The sequence below is a fragment of the Desmodus rotundus genome, chromosome 6 (assembly GCF_022682495.2).
Source record: "Desmodus rotundus isolate HL8 chromosome 6, HLdesRot8A.1, whole genome shotgun sequence".
NCBI classification, from domain to species: Eukaryota; Metazoa; Chordata; class Mammalia; order Chiroptera; family Phyllostomidae; genus Desmodus; species Desmodus rotundus.
Genome location: NC_071392.1, coordinates 152,349,963 through 152,374,369, shown reverse-complemented (window position 1 = coordinate 152,374,369; position 24,407 = coordinate 152,349,963). Strand labels below are relative to the sequence as shown.

Below are 24,407 nucleotides of genomic sequence, written 5' to 3'. Positions count from 1 at the left end.
CTATTTCTCTGTTTCAGAGTGGTCTTGACCACAGTGTGATCTCCAAAGCACAGGAAATCCTCGGGGAAAAGCTACAAATGGGATAGACAGACGTGTGGGAGGGGTAGGTGAGGCATTCACACAGAAGACACTAACCCCCCCAGAGACCTGAGTGATGGTAGCTACGTGTGGTGTGTCCCCTGGTAACACATGGGACCTCAGACAAACCTGCCCAACTCTCAGCCTCAGTTTCCTCCCCTGTCACTTGTGAGGCTGGCTCTGCCCACCTGCCCAGGTTACCGTGAGAGAAATAGGCTGTCGGAGAGGCGCTCTGGGAAACACAGGAAGTGTTCCCGCCACGTGAGCTTTGCTCCACTGTGAGGCAGGAGGGCATCTGTGTGAACCCCGGGGACCCTGCCCACTATAGCCAGATTAAACAGGCAGTTCTTCTTCCACTTGTCACTGCCACAGCTGCCCGCCTGCACACGGCCTGCAGCAAGGACAGGTGCATGCCTGGTCCAGCTGCCACGGGCGGCCCCACCGCTACCCACGACATTCCCCCCAGACCCTGGCATCAAGAGCCTCCGGGGACAAGGCAGTCTGTTACGACCCTCGGGGGTCACCCCCACGAGGGAAGCTCCAAGCCAGCCTTGGAAATGGGAATTTTAGAAATTCAACATTTAGCTGGTTAGATTAGTTCCCCCTCCCCCACTTCCACTGAAGAGAGAGTGAAAACTGATTTTAAGCCAGTTTCAAGGGCACCGCAAGTCAGTCTATGAAAATTTGCCTGACTTTCCAGCTCCATTGTGGAAAACTCTCCTGTAACCCTCACAGTGTCATCTGTGCTGGACCAGGGTGTCGCCCGAAAGGCTCATTTCTGTGATGCCAGAGAGAGAGAGAGAGAGAGAGAGAGAGAGAGACAGAGAAACTACGTATGTGCGTGCACGCAAGCCTAGCCTTGGACGCATTTTTTCAGGGAGCGTGGCCCAGACCACTCGTCAGAGTCCAGTGGAATAAGTGATCTAAAAGAACTCTGAGGACGTTTCTGAATCAAAGTTGTCTTTAGTCAACTAAAGCTTGAAAACAGTTGTGCCAAATGATTTTTTTTTTTTTTCGGATTTCTGGAATCTCTGCATTCTAAAGCAGAAAGCAAAGCACGTGGGCGCCGTTTCCAGGCTTCCTCCAGAACACGGGTTCGAGGGAAGGCTGCAGGTGACGGCAGTGTGAGGCACAGCATCCACAGGGCCGGGCAGGGCACCTTCTAAGTTTCTGTGGCCCCAGGAATGCCAGTCTGCCTCCCTCTCTGCTTGGCAACGGGGCCCCAGGTGGTGGAGAGGGCGCAGTCCTCTGCCCTCGGCTAATGGCCAGAGCTATGGAGTCACCGGCCTCTCTTGTGCTTGCAGCCTCCTCAATGCCAACAAGATCAACTGCCTGCGTGTGAACACGTTCCAGGACCTGCAGAACCTCAACCTGCTCTCCCTCTATGATAACAAGCTGCAGACCATCAGCAAGGGGCTCTTTGCCCCTCTGCAGTCCATCCAGACACTGTGAGTATGCCCAGGCCTCGGGAGCCCCCAGACAAGGAGAACAGCCCAGTGGGGCACCGTGGGCACATCCAGGAGGGTTTCAGAGCCAGCAGGGAGAAGGGGACGAGAGCGGTGCTACCAGCGCCCTGCACTGAGCGCTCGCTCCTGGCTCAGCACTGTGCCCGGACCTCCCTGGGGTGCGAACCTCTAAATCTCCCAGCAGCCCTGTGAGGTTAACAACCCTTTGAGGTAGGCACTGTTCTGATCCCCCAGTTCTGCGTGAAGAAACCGAGGCACAGAGAGAGAGGTTAGGTGACTCACTCAAGGTTGCACAGCCAGTGGGAATCAGGATTTGAATCCAGGCAGAGTTGCTGCTCAGCTGCTCTCTTAGTCACCGCAGCCACTGTGCTCCAAACAGGCTCTGTCTCTACAGCTAACCCACTCCCCACCGCCACCCTCTGATCTGTGCACCTGGGAGTACTGCAGCTCCCTCCTTAGGGAGCAGTGCCTCGCTCCCGAGCACTGCAGACTAGGTAGCTGCCCACTAGTGCAGACGTCAGGCCTTGTCTCTGGGGGCTCCCGGCCCAGGCTGAGACTCGAACCCCAGCCCAGGGCCTGACCATGAGCCTGAGGGCTCCTGGAGACTCTCTGAGTCACCTGGCACTTCCTGGCCCCGTAGCCTGAGACAGGACCAATAAAGAATAAGAACAGCTGCTACTGATTGGCCCCCTACCACGAGCCAGGCATTGTGTGCGGCTTTGCAGTTTCCCTACGGAGCCAAGGAAAGCGAGGCCCACGCACCACGTTCCTGACGCTAAGGATCATAACAGCAACCCCGCCGCTACTATATACGGAACACCCACCCTGTGCCAGTCGCCCTGCCAGCTGCTTTATGCGCCTGGCGTGACTGAGCTCGCAGAAATATAGTGCAGCCTTCTCCAAGCATGCACCACAGGCCTGCAGCTTGCTCTGCCCGTCAGAATTGGTGTGGGTGAGAGCCAAGGGGGTCCATGGTGGGTCCTGCCCCAAGTGGGAAGAGGCTGCGTCCCCAGGCTGCGGCCAGCTGCACCTGTGACTGTCTTTTGCAGACCACAGGCCTCAGGCCTCTCTCTGGTCCTATCTGAAAGCAGCCCCTACACCTCCCGATGCCTCCTGGGGTGACGAGGGAGGGATCCAGGCCCCGATGGCCCAGCCCCAGGTGGGGTGGTGATGGAAGGGGCACCATGGATCCCTCCTGATTGCTTCCCCTCCCTCTCACAGCCACTTAGCCCAAAACCCATTTGTGTGCGACTGCCACTTGAAGTGGCTGGCCGACTACCTCCAGGACAACCCCATCGAGACCAGCGGGGCCCGCTGCAGCAGCCCGCGCCGGCTGGCGAACAAGCGCATCAGCCAGGTCAAGAGCAAGAAGTTCCGCTGCTCAGGTAATCAGGTTACGGGGCTGGGCCCCACTTCCCGACTCGGAGCACAGCAGCCCCGGAGAGGCCAGTAATCCAATCTGAAGGACAGGGAGCTCTGTGACGGCTCCTGGGGAGCGTCTTTGCAAATTAAATTGGGGGAATTCAGTTAGTCCTGCAGAAAACCAATTACCTCGTGGATTTAAAATAAAACACACACACACACAGTAAAATCACAGGGTGGGGGGATGCGTGATTTTCTCCTCACGGGCAGGAAAGATGGAACCCAGGCGGCAGCCTCTCTCCAGGCTAGGTAGAAGCTAGGGGTTGGGGCAAGCTTTTTACACATTTCTTTTTAGTTTCTAAACCATGCCCCCCAAGTGGCAGGTGGAGAACTATTCCACAGGCCAGGCTATAGGCAGTGTGCAATCTTGGGGGCATCTCATCCCCTCTTAGGGCCACCTTGGTACAGCCCTTTGACCAGAGTGTGTCACAGGCTTCACAGACGTCGTTGCCAGCTGTCTCCCCCACCCCAGGCTGGTATGTTCCGGTCAATAGAGAGGAGAGCAAAAAGCTGTGCTCGGGGAGACAGCAGAGCCAGGCTGTCCGGTTCCCAAGCTCTCTCTGCAGCCTTGCTCTACACCGTACCCAGGAAAAACACCGGGGCTGAGTGGCAGGGGATTCTCAGCCCTTGGAAACAGGCGTCGCTCTCCTTGACCTGATAGCTAGGTGAGCAGGCAGTTAAAAATGACTGTCATTTGTGTCGTTGGCGCCTGGAAAAAACCACCCAGCCGCATTGTGCCCCCAGCGGTGAGAGGTTGACAGCATGGTGTGCGGAGCCAGGTCGCAGCCGCCCCCACAGTCTGTGCGCCAACAGAACCTCTCTCCCCCCGCCCGAGAGCGCCTTGCACAAGTGCGCTTTTCTGGGACAGGGCCAGCGTGGGCACTGGGTGCCGCAACAGGACCAGCGTGCAGGCTTCTGCTGCTCGCAAGGCCTTCTTGTCCTCTAAGTCAGGCCCCAGAGAGGGCTTGGGGGTAACGTAGGGAGTCTGTGGCAATATGAGACGCTGCTCCTAATTTGTCTTCCCTGAAATATCGATGTCTGTTTTGAGAGCAATTTCCTCACTGTGCTGAGCGCTTCTGCTTTGGTTCAGTTCTTCCAATTGTCCTGTGAGATCAGCAGGACCTGCCCCTGTTCTGCAGCAGAGGCAGCTGAGGGCGCAGAGGGGAACAGGCACCCCCAAGGTCACAGCCAGCAATGGTGGAGGCAGGGCCAGACCCCAGGTCTTGCTCGCTCCTCGCAGCATCTAGGAGAGAAAGGAGCATTTGGGAAGGAGGTCCAGCTACTTGAAAGACGTTCTTTCCCCATCTAATGGCTCCTCCCTACCCTCTACCCCTGAACTCTTTCCTAAAGTTTCTCTCCTAGCCCAGAGCTGTCACCTCACTCACACCTGTGGTCCCTCTGTTCCCACCCCGGTCTGGCCATGGCTGAGTTTGTTAGCTCTGACAAGCAGTGATGCCCAAGAAGAGGAGCAATAAGAGGTAGAGGGGGGCAGGTTGCCATCTACCATCCCGACCCCTCTGTCTCCCAGGGGTCCTGCTGTGATTTAGGGCTCCAGATTGATGTCAGGTTTCGGGGGTGGGGGAGCATGGAAGGGAAGGAGTCAGCCCAGGGTCCAAGGAACAGCATCTCCCAGTCCTTGGCAGGTGCCTAGGACTGACTGTAGGCTGGGATTGGGGTGGGGTGGGGGGCGAGTAGGAGAAGGATAAAGTAGGAAATGGACACAGGGCAGTGAAGCCTAGTTCTAACCCCAGCTTTGCCCCTCCTCACCTCCCTTTGCACTGGGGGGATCCTGGCTGCTTTTCATGTGTGGGGTAGGAATAGTTGGAAATACAAAAAGAAACAAACAAGGAGAAAGGGACAGAGTTCCTGGATTGGCCCTCTCTAGATCTCTTTTTTTTTAATCAGTACTAACCAGAAAGATTAGTGCTGTAAAGGCAGAGAAAGTTCACTGTACATGAGCCTGACACAGCATTCTACATGCTTTTGTTTTCTGTAGCTGCAGAGAAGAGAAGTAGAGGGAGCCACTGCCAAGCCCCAAAGGCCTGGGGCCCAGACTGGCCTTGGCCTTGGGTTGACAGAAGCCATAGATCTAAAGCTCTGTTTCCAGGAAGCTCCAGAAGCAAGAAGGAGGGGCAGATGACACATAGTGGATTTGACAGATAATAACTCTGCGTTTTACTTTCCCCTAAAAGCACCCCATTGCAGAGACAGCTGATGTAATTAGGAGCCAATTTGAGGGCTGCTCCTGCAACACAGAAAGCCCCTCCATAGGCGGCGTCTGGTTTTCCAGCTGCCCTGCGTCCGCCTCTGTCAGCTGCACCCGCCTCCCTGGGCACAAGATCAGGTTAGAGGTGAAGGCCGCCAGCTGGGGTGATCTGACCATCCGATTAAGTCCTCCTGGAAAGGCAGCGTCTGGTGCCTGGGAGCCCAAGCCCATCCCCAGGGGAGCACTCAGTAGCGGGAAGATGCTCTCTTTCATCCTGGCCCCCACCCCTTGGTGTGGAGAGACCCAGTCAGCAAGAAGAAATTCTCATGGTGAAAAGTCCAGAGGGAAATGTAATGTGACCAAACAGGGCAGACAGCAGGCCACCTCTCAGGGAACTAGTCTGAGAGCCCTCAGGGGTCAGCCAGTCCCTGCTAGGCAGGAGGGTATAGAGCTTACACAGAAAAAGGGCGTCAGGTAGGGTTTTCAGGACAAGACCTGAAACCAGGACTTCTGATGTACTGTGAAGATTCTCGAAAACTTTCTCCGAGCCCTCCACTTGCTTTCGTTGAGGGAACCAAAAAGAAGGAACACCTCGTGGGTGTTCAGGCTTGGAGACAGGGGCTGGAAAGGGCTGGGTCTTCCCTGCTGCGGTCCCTGATCCAACGTGAATACAGAATCCCCACACTAGAGTCTGTACAGAGCCCCGCGTGTCTGTAAGTGATCGAGGTGCAGTCAAGAATAAACTACAGTGGCCAACTCTCGTTGGTCAGATGGGAGGGCTTAGAAAGACAAGGGGCCGGACCAGGGCTGTGCAGTGACTTTGGCAAACCACTGAAACCAGCCACTGAAGACACCTGCGCACTGTGGAGATGCTGAGAGTGTCTTGTCCCGAAAACCCATTGTGGGGTGAACAGTGTGCCTCCTGACAGGGGGCAGGGACGTCCCCAGTCACCTGGCCTGCAACTGGTCTGTTCAGGGTACACACGTCTCCTCCCAGTGGCTTGGGAGGAAGTCCCCAGCCAGCAGGTGCGTGAAAACTGCCCGGTCTCTGCAGATAGGGATGTGAAGACTGGGCACTCTCAGCTGGGCCCCGGGCATCCGAAATACTTGGTTGTTGGCTCCCCTCCACCCACTCCAGTGACTCACAGCCGTGGGGACATCGGGAAATCAGGAAGTACCACAGAACCTCCTGTCCTCCTCTTTCCTTCTTCTAGTCCACAGGGGGTCCCTCGCCATGAGGAGCACCAGTCACCCCCTATGCAAACACCAGGTGCTACAGACCAGTTGTGACTATAGGTCTCTAGGCCCAAACACGAGTCCCATTGGCCCCCCTTGCTAGGAATGTGTAGTTTCTCTCCACTCCACCCCCCCTCCCCATTGTATCTCGAGCTGTCTGGGAGGAACATCTGTCAGCCAGAGGGTCTCTGGGGAGCCTGAAAGACACTGAGGAGACCCCTGGCTTATGGCACATCAGGGACTTTTCCCTGAAGGAGATCATTGCAGCTTTGCTAGACCCCTGGGAACTGCGGCTGGCCTCTCTGTTAAGGAGCTGGGGGACAGGCTGTTATGACACCACGTGGGTGCGGGGAGGGGCCCTTGGTTGTTGAGCACACAGAAGAGGCTTCTGCTGAGTTCGATGTTGTATCAGGTTAGGTGGTGTGATTGTGTGGGGTTCCAAGGCTCAGCTTCAGGCCTGTGATATGACCAGACACCTGACTTGTTTCATTCTCTTGGGAAGGAGCCGTTCTGCCCTGAGACTCCTGAGCGGAGGTGTCCAGTCATCTCCCACCCTGGCCTCCCCTCCTCCTGTGTCTCCCCTGGGGCCGGACACCGGGCAGGGGGCTCCTGTCTGCAGAAGCGCTCCTGTGGAACCCACTGCTAGTACTAATCACGCTCGGTGGGGGCCCACTCCGGCTTCCACTTCTCCACGCTGCTTCCTCTGAATGCTCCTGTCCTCTCTCTGACGCTGCTTCCTGACCTTGACTCTGACCGGTCACCGTGGGGCTTTCCTTTGTGCTTGATCTAACCATGTGGTGGAACGATGGAAACGGAACATGGTTCTGTCAAGCACCGCGGAAAGCACCGCGCTCTCCTGCAGCATGGCCCGCCGCCACCGCCGCCGCTGGACACCTCTTCTCTGCTCTGGAGCACCGCAGCCCACCACCTGCCAGACCCCCTCCCCGGGGCCAGGCTCACAGAGGGTGGGGGTGGGAGTCTCGAGGGTCACTGAGCAGCAGCTCCCCTCCAGGGAGCACAGACAGGCCGGAAAGGGCATGGAGAAGCACGCCGAGGGCAAGCTAAGATGTGTAGCCACACCTCGTACCCCACAGGGAGCTGCCATTCCCCAAATCTATTCTGGGTGCCTGCCAACGGGTCAAGTAGACAGGTTCAACCTCAGAAACCATCGTCGGATCTTCATTCACAGGGAGCAGGTATACCCAGAGCATCTGCCCCATTGTTTCACAGAAGAAGCCCAAGGTCATTCTCCCAAAAGGTAGCTAGCCCAAAGGTCGTACTGCTTGTGCCCGCCCCCATCATTGTTGGAAGCACTGGGAAGGAGTGAGAGCAGAACGGGGCACACTGGCCTGTGTCTAAGACCTCCGATCAAACCTGTGAGACTCCTCCTGAACCTGTCCCCACTCCTCATAAGCACCTCGGCCCTGGTCCCCTGCAGACTGAAGTCCAGTCTGTTTTCTTGACCTTCTAAGCACAGTTCACACAGAGGCCAAAGGTCCTTTACATGGTGCTAGGTCAGTGACACATGGGGGCTGTGCAGACACCTGTCTGTGACAATAAAGAGAGGGACCTTGGCAACTCCCATTCTGCTTGTCTCTTGATAAATCCTGGACCCAGTGTGACCAGGAGATTGCGCTGTTGGTTCCTGCCATGAGCCTGTGTCCTCGTTTGTGAGAGACAGCCATGGTGGGAGCCAAGCCTGGTGTGGCCCAGAGCGGGCTCTGGGCTCCCCCGGGATGTATGACTCTGTCTCCTGTCTCCCAGGTCACCGCTCAGCCAGGTGCCCAGCATGGCTGAGTAATGGAGAGTCTCGTTTACCTCTCTAAATTCTTTTACCGTGTGTCGAGTGCTTACTATAGGCCAGGCACTAAATGTTTTCCATCATTACCTTGTTTAATTTTCACAACCCAATCTGTAAGTCCCATTTTACAGACACAGATATTAACTGGCTTGCCCAGGGTCTTATGGCCACTGCAGGAATGTTCTTTATGTCTACAGTGCTCAGCCTTCCCAGCTGCAGACTATCCCATTGCCTTGAATTATGAAATCAAAAAGACCTTGACTTGAAATTGGTAGGGAGCTGACATTTCTTCTTTTTTTTAATATTCCCTTTCAAGCTTCTGTTCATAGAAAACAGCTTGAGAAAGAACGAGACCAAGTAGCACTGTTTCAATGGGTCCCCCTCTCCAGCATGGCTACACCAAGACCCATTTGGGGCAGAACAAATCCTTGAGCCCCGAGAAATCCCCTTCCCTCTGAACAGAGGGGACATCCAAGCTCCTCAGTGCTGCCCCGCCGTGCCAGCAGCCATGCCTGTGAGCGTGTGTCCATAATGGTACCCTTCCATCGGCACCCCAGTGCTGCAGGAGCCGGCTGGCAACCAGGCCATGCCTAGCTGTGAGCCGCGGCATTCCCCTCTGTGTTCAGCCATGTGGCTACATTCATAATAGACTCTGGAGGGGAGAGCGACTAGGACAGCTGTTTACCCAACTGATCACCAAACTCTGTGAAAACAGTTGGTGTCTTCTGGCCACTGGTGTCTGGTCGTCCTGTCTTCACCCACGAGTGAATAACTGTGTGCCTGGCAACATTCTCGTGAACCGTTCGTGACGTAGGGCCCTTTGCTTGTCCACATAACTCTCTTTTCAAGCTGATGAGCCCCAGCGGGCCTCCTGCTCTCCCAGTTCCTCTTTCTGCTCCTTTCCCTCTTTCTTTCATCCTGCCCTTGTTAGGGACGCTGGAGGTGGGAGAGAGGTGGGCACATGGGCACTGACAGGTTCGTGGTCATCAGGTTACGGCAAATCTGTGACTTCCGCTCAACGAGCCGGATGCAGAGAACACAGACTGCTGATGACGGCAGCCATCCTGGGCCCAGTCCTGGCCTCTGCAGCCGAGTCCATCCCTAGAAGGGGACTTTGGCTCCCTACCGGCCCCACACCCATGACACCCGCTGTCTCCTGGAAAGTGGGTGTAGGGCCGAGGTTCATAATAAAATCGTGTTGCTGTGGACTTCCACCCCCTCACCCCCACCAGTCCATTAAAGCTTCTCTGTGATCATGTACCAAGCGTCATCGTTCTGAGCTGCCTGGGCAGGGGGCGTTGGGGTGCCAGCTGACATCAGCTCTCTCAAGACCCAGGTCAGCCAGGCTTTAGTTCTGTGGCCCTTCTTCAAATCCTCCGAGATCTCCCCTGTCTCAACTCGGCCCGAAGAGAAGAGGCGGCAGCCTATTTCAGTTACCCCTCACCTACTAAGTATTGCCGGCAGTGACAAATATGCATCGAGATTGAAATTGACTTTTAAAGCTCTGGAAAAGTTAAAAATACTTTTGGGTGGTTATGAGCATTAGGCGTAACAAATGGGTCCTAGAAACCTCGGGTAGTTTGGGTAATGAGATATGAAGCGATGGAGGTGGCATTTCAGGCTGGCTGTGACTGGGGAACGGACTCTTGCGGCTACATACATACGCCATTATTAAGATTTCCAGCTTCCACTCACATAAAGTATTACACTCCGACCCCCTCGTTGATACGAACCAAGGCAATAACAAAAGCAGCGGGGGGAAATGCTGGAGAGAACACAGTGGTCCATGGAATCTGATTGCGAAATCATTTCACTAAGATGGGTCAGGGGCTCCATGGCAGAGGTCTGCCAGTTAGAACCTAACGACACTACAGAGAGCGGCTCCTGCTAACTACAGCCCCTCTCACCCTGATCGAAGGGAAAATGCGTTTGATTGGCGGCTGTCCCCGGACGTGACCCAGCGCCGCGTGTCTCAATCTCGTGTCAAAGAGCAAACTGCCCTTCCCCTCCCTATCTTTCTGCCCTCGACTAGCAGTCAAAGCGGAGGGGGCTGCTCTGCTTTGCAGGGAACCCCTGTGGACCCCTTCTGAAGGGAAAACAGATGCATGTGTACGAAATGCCCCTGCGCCCTGTTGCTGCATGGAACCACTGGCAGGGGACAAGTGAGGGTGGTCGTTCCACAGGGTTTGCAAAACGAAATTCACCCAGGACTTGGCAGGGGGAAATGTCTGGGGGGAAATGGCCCAGGTCAGTTATTCAGTGGGCTGGACACTGGCAAGCCAAGGGTAAGAGATTCCCATAAGGCATCAGACAAGGAAGGCCCCCAAGTAACCCGTGGGGACCCATGACAGACTTTGCTCACACAAGCCGGGGGGATGGAAGGTGGAATGAAGCAGAGGGTGGGGAGGAAGCAGAGAGGGAAAGGAGGCAAGTCCAGATCCCCGATCCCTTGTTCTCGGTAGAAGGTTTACTTCACAACCAAAGACCCACCAAATTCATTCCAGGTCAGGAATTAGCACAGACGGATAGTGGGAGGGGCAAAACAGTGGGAGGTGTCTGCTTCCTGCCTTTGCGTGGTGTGGTTCGAGGAGGAGCCTGCCATTCAGCCCACCTGCACCACGTGGGACTTCGGGATCAGTCTTTTGTCAGAAAGCATGCCTGCAGTCCAGCGTAGTACTTGTCCTGTGGGCCCTGGCGGCAGCCTGCCTGGGTCTGACCCTCTGCCATGTACTGAGAGACCCACGGGCCTCAGTTTCCTCCTCTGCAAAGTGGAGTTAGAATAACCTCAAAGACTTAGTGTGCTAACCTGTTTGAAGTTCAAGGACTAGAGCCGGGCTCCGGGTCCACACTCAGGAAATGTCAGCTGTTACCACAAGTTACACTGATGTCTTAGTGGCTTCCAATGTGCCAGCGCCCTACTCGGTCCTAGAAAAAAACAAGTAGAATCACAGACCCTCGCACAGCTGCTGACCCTTCCTCAGAGACCCCCACTGCCTTGACCATCCTAGAGTCTCCGCAGCAACCCCAGTGAAGTAGGGGCAGTTATTCCACTCCCGCGTTACCTGTGCAGGGCAGTCCAAGCAGATTAGGGGCAAAGCTGGGACAAACCCCCGCCCCCAACTGCTCCTAGTGCACACAGGAGCACTAAGCCTCACCTTGGCCGGCTGCGCAAATCAAGGACGCCCATTTCTCTGAGACGCTTCAGAGACATGCGCCCTGGGCACCTGGCGTGCCCACCGGGCCATGAGCAGTGCGGACTGTGCTTTCATTCCGGGACCGGCACTGTGTTCATGAAATGTGGGTGGTGAAGAAACGAAGGGGACTGAACCCCCACCCACTCGCTCGTGTCTGGCAGGGGGAGCAGCACTCCCCCAGCCCCCTCGGATGTGAGCTGTGGTCTCCTGGAGCTTAGCCCGGGGCCATGGCGCCATGGCTGGTCACTAAAGCCACTCCCAGGGCATCTCGGACAGCCCACTGTTGGTCCCGTTACCATTACTGTGTGACCTCAAGGAAAATCAAGTTTCGAAAAAATAAACCTTGTTTCAAATACTAGCTCGTTGGAACTGGCCTTTACTCAACAGACAGGGAGCCAGTCTGACCCTCACAAGAGTTGTGTGTGTCTTCACTGTGTTTTAAGTTTGAATTCTTTACCAACGATTTTTTAAAGGATTATCGGGCAACCTGGAGCCAAATTCCCAGGCGATCAGGGCAGTGGGCTTCCTTCCCCCAGGCCCCCAACCCCCCACATTGTCTTCCAGCATGGAATGCAGGTGTCTGGTGGCCCTGGTGGCCACCTGCTGGCCTCCTTTATTGTTTCATAGTCTGCTTGGGCCCTGAGGACACCTGAGTGTGTGACCCCTGGTGTGACCCTTATCAAAACCCCATCTAAACCTCTTCATCTGGGTTGTCATGAGCAGTGAGAGGGTCCATGGGGGTGGGCATCACAGACTGAGTAGCACCCCTACATTGTGGGCCACACCCCGCACACATGTGCCTCAGAGCATTTGTGTGAGGAGACTGTCCCGAGAGGACTGAGTGTGGCGAGTGACAAAGACAGAGGACAGCTGGGGGGCGGGGAGAGCACCGGCAAGGTGGCCGAACAACGGGCCGCCCTGTGTCTGTCCCTGAGCCCCCGCCCCCACTGCCCACCACCTGAACTGGTGCTGGGAACCGCGGTGACGCTGCCGTCCCTCTTTGGCCCCGCCCAGGCTCAGAGGACTACCGCAGCAGGTTCAGCAGCGAGTGCTTCATGGACCTCGTGTGCCCGGAGAGGTGTCGCTGCGAGGGCACCATTGTGGACTGCTCCAACCAGAAGCTGACCCGTATCCCGAGCCACCTGCCTGAGTATACCACCGACCTGTAAGTGCTGCCCAGGTGGGACCTCCACACACGTCCCTGCATGCCCAGTCACCTGCAGTCATCCCTGGCAGGGTCTCCTGAGGGCGGCCCCTCCTGACTCAGCCACCTGGGCACTCCTTGCCTGTCCCCTCGGGCAGACTCCCAGGCATGCACTGGGGACAGCTTGCTCACACATGAGGACAGTTCGTCCCTTCTGCAAATGTTGTCTGAACACCCGCTGTGAGCCGGGCAGCGTGCTCGGCCCACCAGCTTCCACAGTGAACAAAGCAGACAGTCCGTCCTTAGGAAGCTTATGATATAACCAAAAAGATGGACAGTGAGTCATTGTCATAAAGCAGCTAGGAGGGTTAGCCACATCTGAGCCTCCGGTTGTGCTGATAAAGGGGTGTGTTGGTTTATCCAAAAAGGAAGGGCTGGGAAGGTGCAGCATGGTGGGCGTGAGGACGCAGCACAGGGGCTGTCCAGTCCTCCTGCCCCTGGGCCAGTTGCCTCTCAGATCGGAGCATCCGAATCTTCACTGAAACATGGAGGCAGTGGTCCAACCTCCAAGGGTGGCGGGAAGACTAAGTAAGAGGAGGCAAGCACAGAATTCACCTTGGGTCCCGGCACAGGGTGAGGCCTGGATGAATGAAGGTGGTCTTCGTTTCAATCACCATCATTCTCTTTGCCGTCACAAATCTCAGGCAGATGGGACAGGCCCAGCCTTGCCGGCCCTCCTGCTCTCCCTGAGCTTGTGTGAGGGCTGGGCATGGGCTCCCTGAGCAGCCCGCAGCAGAGGGAAGAGGCCGGGAAGGAGCCGAGGGGCTCGGAGCATTGCAAGAACATGGGGAAGCCTCCCTGGGGGGCTCAAGTTGTCTTTGGCGCTCTGCACACTGAAGGCAGGTCATGGCAATTGTTCAGGTGCCGAGTTTTCGAAAGCCCAACATGCCTAGTCAAAGGGGCCTCCTCTCTCTCCCGCTCCTCACCTACTTGCCCCTCCCTGCTTCCCTCCACCCCACCCCCACCTGTGGGCCGAAGGGGCAGACACTGAATTTTCTGTGGCTCCATTGATCTTGGCTGAGTGTGAGGTCCTGGCGGCAACTCAGCTGTAGCAAGGGGGTGCTGGGGGCAAGGGAAGGTGGGGGTGGAGGCTCCCCATCCTCAGCTAAGCTGCCTTCTCATCTGCTGGCTTCCCATGCAGGCGACTGAACGACAACGAGATATCTGTTCTAGAGGCCACCGGTATCTTCAAGAAGTTGCCCAACCTGCGAAAAATGTAAGTCAGCTGGGGCAGTTAGCAGACTAGGCAGAACACCAGGGCAAGGTGGATACCCCAGCCCGCACTGCGGCACCTCTCAGCCTCCCCCTGCCCCTGCTGGGGGCATGGATGGGGAGGCAGGACACTGAGGCATATCTGCGTAGACACAGACCAAAACAGAACTTCTCTGCTTTTAAATGGTTGGTGGAGCGAGTGTGTGTCCCACACCATCCCTGGCCCCCATCCCATGTCCCCTCTGCTCACCCCGATCAATCCCCCAACCCACAACCAGAGTCTACCCCGAGGGCAGGTGGGAGGGACTCAGGAAAGGACCAGCAATGGGACACGGCGTCTAGGGTGCATGTCACTTAGTAATGTTTTCAAGAGGACATTTTAAAGGTTTGGGGGGCTTTGCCACTTTTTTTCCAATGACAGTCGACAGTCAATGCCATATTAGTTTCAGGGGCAGCAGTCAGGCATTTCTGTAACTCACAGCGTGCTCCCCGATAAGTCTAGTGCCCCCGTGGCACCACACCTAGTTATTGCAGTATCACTGACTATGTTCCGTGTGCTGTGCTTCACACCCCGCGACGGCGGCTCTGTAGCTGCCGATTTGTACTTCCTAACCCTTCCCGCAGCCCACTGGTCTGTCCTCTGTATCTGTGAGTCTGCTTCTGTTTGGTTGGTTCATTTTGTCCTTTAGATTCCACACAATAGTGAAATCATGTGGAATTTGTCTTTCTCGAACTGACTGAACTCACTGAGCATAGTACTCTCCAGGTCCGTCCATGCTGTTGCCAGCGGTAAGAGTTCGTGCTTTTTTATGGCCGAGTCACATTGCACTGTGTGCCTGCGCCGCCTCTTCTGTGTCCAGTCTCTGTCAGTGGACGCTCAGGTTGCTTCCACACCTCAGCCGCTGTGATACACGGATTCTAGGTCTCGGCCTCAGTTAGGCACATTGGAGCAGAAGCGCCAGCTGCCTCACAGCCTGGGCTTCAGCCCAGGAGGCCTGGGACCTGACCAGGGCCTGAGTTTAGGCCCAGGGCCCACCTGCCAGGTCTGCCTATCGTCAGAACCTTGTCCCTGCCTAGGAGTTGGGGCCAAGTCATGGAGATAGGAGGAATGATGCTGCTGAGCTAGTCGAGCATCGGTCCTGGGCCGGGCGCTGTGCTCCCTGTCTCCTGTGCCTTGTCTCACTTAGTTCCCACTCACCCTCCTGGGGGTGGCTTCACAGTCCCCTTTGTGTGACTGAGGAAGCCATGGGGCTCCAGGAGGTTCCACGACTCCCCTAAGAACTCACAGGCAGTAAACGTCAGACCTGGTATTCGGCCTCCACTCACCTGCAGTCACAGTGCGGGGCGGGGGTTATTGCCCCTCCTCTCCTTCCCAGGTCCCGAGAAGAAGCACCAGTCACTGAGCTCCTTGCCTTCTAATTCCTTCTCCTGAGCCCCTCTCCCTGCCCCCACCCCACACCCCACATCTCCCAGCCTTAGAGGTTGGATCTGCCCCTGGAACCAAGGGAACACAGTCAAGCCTCATTATTCATGGGTCCCGTATTTGCTAATTTGCCTACTGGCTAAAATTTACTTGTAATCTCAAAATCAATACCACTTAGCTTTCACGGACGAGGATGGAGCGGCAGAGATCTGAGTCGCCCACACACGTGGTCCCAGCTGAGACGGAACAAGCCAGGCTCCGCTTCCTTGTGTCGGCTCTCGTACTGGAGACCAGCATCCTGTTCACAGTATATTTAGTGCCACATTTGTTGCATGTTTTGCTTTTCCCTGGAGATCTGACTGTTTAAAATAGTGCTGCCCAGTGATCCTAAGCACAAGGCTGTGATGCGTCTTCTGTAGTAAACACACATGTGACATCGCTTTGGTCCTGAGTTACAGTGCTGCTGGCTGTGAGTACAACGTAACTAAGGCAGCAGTACGTATTAAGAGAGGTGTTGTCATACAGAAGCACACATCAAACAAGGCTCTGTGTTGATTGGTTGGTGAAATGCTGGGACCAGAGGCTCACAGGAACCTGACCCTGTGTTTTCCCTGGGATCGATGGTTCAGCATGCACTAACTCATTGTCCTAGTGATGTGGTAGAATAGAACTACGAAGAATAATGAGACTTGGCTGTGATTCTTGTTTCCATCCTGCTCTCCGCTCTCCCACCCATCAGTCCCCCACGGGCAAGAAGGGAAGAGAACTTCTCTCCCTCCCTGTGCAGTGCCCCGTCACATTAGTGCTCTTCAGGCTTCCCCCTCCGCTCCCTGCCGCAGGCTCTGTCACCGGGAGCTGCAGAGAGCTCTCTGGAGGGACAGTGGTGGGGACTGGGCTGTCCCTGCGATCCACACCCCTGTCTAAGGGCCCAGCACAAACATCACCTGTGGCCGGCCGGGAGATGTCCTTGTCAATTCAAACCAGAGAAATGCCCACTTTATTTCTGTAACCACATGAAGATAAGGCAGGTATTAAGATGTGTGAAGCTGGCCAAGCACGTGTCTGCAGAGTGAACAGGATGAGGCGGTGGTCATTTCCACAAAGAAATATTGCATTCTCCCATTTTGGGTGAAACTCAAGCACTTCCTGAGTCTGCCTTTTGTCTTCCCACTTCAACAGGACATGAGTGTAGAGAACTATTTCTGTATGCCAAGGGAAACAGGAGAAACGGCGACCGACTCTCAGTCTCAGCACCTAAGCAACAAAAGGGAGTGGTGGGGACTGTGGCAAAATGTGAGCCCAGTTCTCAACAAAAGAGGCAGTGGCACTGAGCTCATCCCAGTATTTCCCATACTGGAATGTAGGTCAAGAGCAGCCAGAAACACCCAGGGGTGAGGAAAGGACAGACAGACCTGTCCCTGCCTGTCATGGGGCCCTAGGGCTGTGCTTAGCCTCTGCGAGCCTTCGTGTGCCTTACTTTCATCACTTTCTTAATAAATAATTGTACCTTCCTTGTACATATGTAAGGGTCAGAGTAAGTACAAAGTGACAAGGTGAAAGACACAGCCTCTGGCCGTGGGACTGGGGCGAAGAGGTGCCGGAGGACAGAAGAGGTCATCTGAGCTGTGGAACCCAGGGTACTTGGCTATGTGTGTAAACAGGAGTTGCAAACTCAGACACTTTCAGGAGCCTGGGTTCTAGCACAGATGTGGAAAGGGGCTGGCGCAAGGCCATGGCGGCAGCAGCAGCAGCAGTAGTAAATAATAATAATAATAATAATAATAAATATCAGCATCAACCATAGCAATAGCTAGCCACTATCACTTTAAATACTCTGTGCCAGACAGTACTGATATTAATTTAACCCTCATCACGAAAAATTTAGCCCTGGCCAGCATGGCTCAGGTGATCGGGGTACCCTGCCATAGACCAAAAGGTCGTGGGTTCCATCCCAGGTCGGGACACGTATGCGAAGGCAGCAGATCCATGTTTCTCTCTCACATCGATATTCCTCTCCCTCTCTCCCTTCCTTTCTTTCTAAAAGCAATTCTTTAAAAGTCCTCAGGTGATTAAAAAAAAAAAAAACTAAGAAAAAGAAAAATTTGAAAATACTTCATTTACACATGAGAAGCTGAAACACAGAAAGTAACTTGTCCAAGGTCAGGAAACAGTGGGCAGCTCAGGAGCCAGGCGTGGGGACAGGGTGGGTGAGCTGGGGGTAAAGTGTGTGTGCACGTGCATGTGTGCTTAGACCTGTAGAAGTGATGCCAGCCAACCTACCGACTGACCCGAAGGGGCAAATCTGGTCCCAGCAGCCACCAGCTGCAACCACTTATGCAAAATAACTTGGCGGCAACTCTTTTGGTGAAGTAAAGATCCCCCTGCGCTGGGACCCATCACCGCCCCTGTGCTCCGCAGAGGCGCTGGGTCAGCTGGATTTCTGCCCATTAGTGGATGAAGCCAGCTGTGCCTGTGCCCAACTCTGCTGAGCGTCCTCCAGGACAGTGGGGCCAGGGCCCTAAGGTCACACCCTGCCGGCCACGTGAGCAGAGGAGAGTGAACACAGAGCCAGGGGCGAGCCTCTGCCGTGCCCTCGGAGCCCCTCTGTGCGCCCTTAGCTGTCATGTTGCGGTAACGAGATCCTCCTGAGAGCGTCTGTTCTAAGGGGTGCGAGCAAAGTGTGAGTGGGCACCCACGGGGGTTATCAGCACTGTGGCAACTCAGAGCCACTTTCCAAATGCCGTCACATTCCAAGGGCGGTCTCCGGGACTCCCAGGTCACTTCTCTCTGCAGGAGAGTCTCCTCCACCAGGGGCTGGAAAAGGGCAGTCCTGTCATCAGGTGCTCGTGGGTGCATGTGTTGGCTGTGGCTGTGTTTTTAATAAGAACTAGTTGCCCCCTTTAAAAATCCAGAGTTTCTACCCCAAAAAGCCTGGACCTCTGGCATCTTTAGGGAAACCAGAAGATCTGGCAGAACTGAACCCACATTCCCAAACGGCTCCAACTGAGTCACACTGAGGAGCAGCCACCCCTTTAGATGGGGCAGGTGCCTTCCTGATCGCGTCCCCACTGGGCTTGCTTCCGACATTAAGTCACCTGGCTGGACCCTGTGGACATTAGGGCTTGAAGCCCCATCTTCAAATGGAATTTCCACCTCACTGCGGGGCGAGAGGCCCGCAGGAGCTGGACAGGCCCGCCCTGGCCTGGCAGTGCGCCAGAGCGCGTCTGCTCCATCATGGCCGTCTCCTCAGTTTCCAGGAAAACTCCCTTAGCGCTCTCCCCACTGTGTGGCCATCTGGGACGGGGCTTTAAAGAGAATTACAGGGCCCGGAAGAGAGACTTTCCAGAGGTCCCTGGTGAATCCCCAGCAACGGGCCCTCCGTGTTGGTTAGGGTCTGAAAGTCTCACCCGGCAGCTGACAGCGGCCGCAGGGCCCAGTGCTAGGTTTGTCCAGCCTCCCTACGCCCCCTGCCCCGCCCCCCGCCCATTCCTCTGAACAGCCCTGGGCCTGGGGTGGGAATTCCTGGCCCCCTCAGGTGTAAGACCCTCGATTCTCCATTCTCATGGGACAGAGTGTTGAGCAGGATCCTTCAGGTGGCATCTGCAGAGGGCCCAACACACTCATTTAGTGTCCCGAGTGCTGTCTCCCTGAGGCCCAGCCCAAGCTACCTGCATTTTGAACAGTCCTTTGGTGGCTGCAGAGAGAGCAGCAGCCTGGTCTTCTGGAAAAGTCTATCCCCCTTTTGTACTCTCCTTCTGTTTTCCACTTTTCCAGCCGGAGGAAATCCAATTCACGAGCCTTACGGTAATGTGATGTTAATTGTGCTCATTTAAAGAAACAGATGTCAGGACATGGGAATAACTCATCTTCATGAGTTATTGTCCGTCCCCCAGGACTTAAATTCCCCAAGAAGCCTAACTCTCTGGAGCCACGCCTGTGTTCTCCAGCACTCGAATGGGTGATAGCTGCTGGGAGAGCCTCTGATGTCTAGTTTGGGGGTCATTGGCAGTCTCCCCAGAGCATTGCCTTCATTCCCAGACCATCCTGGACCAGGATGGATAAGAAAACCAGCTGAATTTAAGGAGATCCCCGCCTCTCTCTGACCTTGGGGGAGGGGTTCTAAGAAGTTTGCTCCTGTTTCCTGGGAGGATGGAAAAGGGGGAAGGGGAGCAGGTTGGTGACAAGGAGGAGGACAGAGGGAGCAGAGAGTGGAACCGAGATGCCGTCTCTTTCCTCCACACCTGCCCACAGGTGCGTGCATTGCAGCACCCTGCAGGCCCAGTCCTTAGAAAGATAGCAGACCGCCTACACGCAGCCCTGTCGTACCCAGTTCCACCGCCCCTGGAGCTGCTGGGCTCTGCCCAGAGCTCCTACGAGGAGGGCACCTAGAGAAGCAAAAGAACCAGGATGCTGTGGTGCTGTCTCCCCTTCCCCTTCCGGTGCCCTGGGACCTGGAGCAGTGCCCTCTCCTCTCTGGGTCTCGTGTGCCCCGCAGCGCCACGGGCCAGCTGCCCCAGCTCTAGTGGGCCCTCAGCTCTGACAGCCTCAGGGTGCTCGGCCAGTTAGCAGGCTGCTCTCTAGCGGCAGGGGTCACCAAGGCCGGTCCAGGACAAGGCTCTGACCTGCTGTTCCTCCCTCAGTTTGTGGCAACGCCTTCACCTTCCACCCCACCTGTCCTGCCTGCCATGCCTCTCAGGACTGAGCTCAGTAGCCCACAGAGGCCCCACCTGGTCCCTCTCAGCCCCTGGCCCCTTGCAGGAGGGTGTGGGGGGAAAGCGCCTGCTCCCAGTCCCCGGACCAAGCCCACCAGAAAACAGAGCACCCCAAACCCCAAACTCTGCAAAGCAGTGGTGTATGGAGTGTCCATATCACCAAAGGAGTATTACTCAGTGAAAAGGCAGCTCCCTGGAGGCCTTTCTGTGGGCCTGAAAGCCTGGCTTTGCAGCCGAGGTCTGTCAGCTGTGTGACTGTGGGCAAGTTACTTAAACTCTCTGAACCTCAGTCACCTTATTGGTAAAATGAGACCATGATAAAAACACCCATCTGGTAGGCCTTGTTTGGGGGATCTGATGTGATTTGGTTGGCCAAGCCCCCCCATGGTGCATAGTAATGCCATTGAAAGTGTCCATTGTATCTCAGCAAGGGAGAGAGCTGCAAGTTCTGCCCATGCCCCGCCCACGTGGGGGAGCATGGCGTATATTTCCCTCCTGCCCTCCTCTTAAGAGTTACTGCTGAGCAAAAGGATCTGTTGAAGGAAGAAGGTTTCAGAATCACTGTTTTCAATCTATCAGTCCCCAGGGCATGGAAAAGATGATGAGGCTGAAAAGACTTCACACCCCACTGGTCTGTTTTCACAAAGGTAGCCCACCTGTGTGGACTGGGGTTCCTGCTGCTGCACCCCGGGCACAGGTGCTGAAGACAAATGTCCAGGAACCTGAGACTGAGGTCCCCACCACCCAGTCCTCACTTTCGGAGCAGTGATTCCCTGTCTGCGTCTGTCCTGACCCACCCCGCCCCCTCTTTCTAGAAACCTGAGCAACAATAAGATCAAGGAGGTGAGAGAGGGTGCCTTTGACGGAGCAGCGGGCGTGCAGGAGCTGATGCTGACGGGGAACCAGCTGGAGACGGTGCACGGGCGCATGTTCCGCGGCCTCAGTGGCCTCAAGACCTTGTAAGTGCCCAGGGCCTGGGCCAAGGCCAGAAGGGAGAAGGGGAGGAGGGAGTGGGCAGGCGTCAGCAGGACTGTGAAGGTAGGGGGTGGGAGACAGACCTGGCCTGCTGAATCCCTTCCTCCTGCCACCGGAGAGGCATCAGACGCTTCCCAGCCCTCGATGGGAAAGAGCGCAGCATGCTGAGCAACACACACACTCACACTCACACACTCTAATATAGAGACAGGTATAGATTCGTGCCAGAAACATGCTGCTAGAGGCACACACACACATTTACCCATGAGCATTGACACGTACATGTGCACGTAAAATGACATGCATGACATGCAGATGAAGGCGTACACGTGCAGACATGCACGAGCTGATGTCCCCTCCCCTCCCAGAACCACACACATGCTAACCCCACTCCACATGCATGTGTACACACACGCATGCATGACCCTTGCTCCCACTATAAATAAAACATGCACAGACAAGCACACACGTGCACACTTACAGGTGGCCCCTGTGGGGACCCATGCCCTGCTCTCACAGCACAGACCTCAGCAATGCGACTGGGCGGGGCTTGGAGTCAGCACACGCTGCACACGCACACGTACACGTACACGCACGCCACTGCAGCCTGGCCCTGGGCTCTCTCGTCCCCACCCCTCTCCCTGCAGGATGCTGAGGAGTAACCTGATCAGCTGTGTGAGCAATGACACCTTCGCTGGGCTGAGCTCCGTGAGACTGCTGTCCCTGTATGACAACCGCATCGCCACCATCACCCCCGGAGCCTTCACCACGCTTGTCTCCCTGTCCACCATGTAAGTCCTCCTGGGTCCGCTGCACACCCACGCTGGGCTCCTGCCCCGCACACCTCCCCCTCCCAGCTCCCTTCTGTCTTTGGCCAAGGTCATCTATCTGTCCATTTACTAAACATTCATCAGCCTCCCTTCACGTGCCAGGCACCACCTAGCTGCCGAGGACACACAGGTGTGGTGTCTCCTGGAGCTCATGGTGTAGAAACCACCGCAGAACGGGGCCAGCAGGGATATGAAAACCCAACGGCTTGGTTGGCAAGCACTGGACCTGTGTTCTGAAGCCAGATTGTTTTCAAGAAAGTGGGAAGTGCATTTCCTCCACTGGGAAGAGCTTGTGCTAACAGTGTTTCCATGGGGCTCTGTTGAGCTCAGTTGCTGGTTCATTCTCCCTCTCTTCCTGTCCCCAGTGGCCCTACGGAAATGCCCTTGCTGTGTGGAGTCACAAAGTGTTACGGGAAACAGCTTTGACATAAGAATATGCCCACCTTTGCACAGCTACTGAGGGACAGAGCCAGGGTTCAAACCCAGGAATGTCTGACCCCCAAGCTCTTAATTGCCTTGGGACACCCCAGCCTCTCGAGGGCCCTTTGGTCCTTTTATGCATCCAATGGACAAAGTACCTGTGCTGAGGTCACAGGTGCCGGGAGGCCCAGAAATGGACGGACAGCCTGGGGGGCCACCACTGGGCAATCGTTACGAGCTCTGCCGGGTGCTGTGGAGGGAACGCAGGCGAGTGAAGGGGAAGACTGCGACAGGGCAGAGCGTTCCAGTTCCCTTCAGGGGCAGGGCGTGGGAGAAGTGTCTTTGCTGAGGGGGCACGCGCTGAGGGCTGAGGACTGAGGTCAGGAAGATGAGGAGGGGCCAGTGGGCAGACGCTAGGGGTCCATCCCCCGCAGGAGGGCCCCACACGTGAAGGCTCTAAGTGGGAGGGAAGCCGCTGAGGAGCTGGCGGCAGCTCCCCCGCTGGCAGGGGCTCAGCAGATGAGGGAGGGGATGACAGTCACATCCATCAGCCGAGGTCTGGGATGGCACCTGCAGAGGCTGCATCTGGGTTTTAGGAAAGAGTCTGCGTCCCCTTTCCCAGACCTCCTGCCTCCTCCCCCGGGCCGGAGCAGACCTGCGTAGAGACCTGGGCCCAAGGGTTGCCGCACAGGACCCTGGGCCGGTGCCCACAGTGGAAGGTAACCACCCAGAGACGCCCTTCTCTCCTCCCAGAAACCTCCTGTCCAACCCCTTCGACTGCAACTGCCACCTGGCCTGGCTCGGCAAGTGGCTGAGGAAGAGGCGGATCGTCAGCGGGAACCCCCGGTGCCAGAAGCCATTCTTTCTCAAGGAGATCCCCATCCAGGACGTGGCTGTCCAGGACTTCACCTGCGAAGGTGAGGAAGCTGGGCCGGGGGGAGCGAGGCGGGGTGGGTGTGGGAGGTGGTACCTGGGAGTCAGTCTGGTGGTACCAGAGAGGTGGGGAGGGTGCCGCAGGTACTGAATGAGGGTCAGGACCCCTGCGATCGGATTCCCCTGGGCCGTCGGGCAGGCAGCCGGAGCTCTGGAGGCTCCGCCAGTGCACGTGGCCCCTCTGTGCCTCTTTCTAAGGACATGTTACTTCCCTCAGTCAGAAGTTCATTACAATGTGTGGATTTTGTGAAGACGAGATACCACACAGCCATCTATGAGAACGCTGTTGAACCAAATACCCTCATCTCCCACGTCCACAGTGAGACAGGCGCCCACTAGGTGACGTAGCACCTCGGTGTCTTGCACAACCTGCACCACTGTGTGTGGGCACCCCGGGCCTCAGAGTCCCTGTGGGCATCAGGACGAGGCTCGGAGCACATGCCCACAAGAAACAGGCTTCGCGATGAGCCCCTGGAAACTGCCTGTCACCAAGTGGGGCACACATGCCCCTGGAGACCAAGGTGCTACGTGTCAGGATTGCAGAGGGCACATTTGTTTGCGTAAATTCAAGCCGGCGTGGTTTTTACTTGGTCGACTTGAGGTTATCTGGAGACAGAGTAACTGGTTTATCGATGAACTGGGCTTAAAGGTTAATGGAGGCTGGGGGTGGAGGCTGGGGTCAGAGTCGCCAGCCAGAGCCACTGTATCATGGGAAGAGGGAAGACAGGGATGAGCAGGAAGAGAGTGGACAGGGCTCTGCCTCGGACCCGAGCACTCCTTTGGTCAATCCATTTGGTTTATTTCCCGTCCAATACTCTGGTCACTCAAGTTTTTGGGTCTTTGTTTTCTGTTAGCTGTGGTAGAAGCCAGGCAGTCCTGTCCCCACACCCAGGCCCACATTCCCTCTCCTCCAACCTTGAATGGGACCAGCAGGCTCCCTGGTCTCCCTGGTCCTGCTGTGGTTCACAGCAGAGGTGTCCCTTTCCTGGAGGCTGCTGGGTCCCAGCATCCAGCCTCACTCGTCCATCCCCACTGTGGGGGTTTGTCGCCCACCATGCTCACTCTCAGGCTCTCCACAGGCAACGACGAGAGCAGCTGTCACCTGGGCCCGCGCTGCCCCGAGCAGTGCACCTGCATGGACACGGTGGTGCGATGCAGCAACAGGGGCCTCCGCACCCTCCCCAGAGGCATCCCCAAGGACGTGACAGAGCTGTGAGTACCCCACTGGGCACCCTGCAATGCCCCACCTGCCTCCAGCACCCTTCACCCCCGTGTCCCACACAAGGCTGCCTGGG

General features: G+C 56.2%; 1 protein-coding gene across 1 annotated transcript in view; it reads left to right on the top strand.

Moving 5' to 3' along the window:
* SLIT3 (slit guidance ligand 3) overlaps positions 1–24,407 on the top strand; it is a 509,645-nt gene that overhangs the window by 449,445 nt on the left and 35,793 nt on the right. Inside the window, exons 13-20 of the mRNA XM_053927422.1 lie at positions 1,383–1,526; positions 2,766–2,929; positions 12,418–12,568; positions 13,749–13,823; positions 20,770–20,913; positions 21,577–21,720; positions 22,933–23,096; positions 24,192–24,324. Coding sequence (XP_053783397.1) covers positions 1,383–1,526; positions 2,766–2,929; positions 12,418–12,568; positions 13,749–13,823; positions 20,770–20,913; positions 21,577–21,720; positions 22,933–23,096; positions 24,192–24,324 — 1,119 coding nt within the window. The remainder of the gene's footprint in view (positions 1–1,382; positions 1,527–2,765; positions 2,930–12,417; positions 12,569–13,748; positions 13,824–20,769; positions 20,914–21,576; positions 21,721–22,932; positions 23,097–24,191; positions 24,325–24,407) is intronic.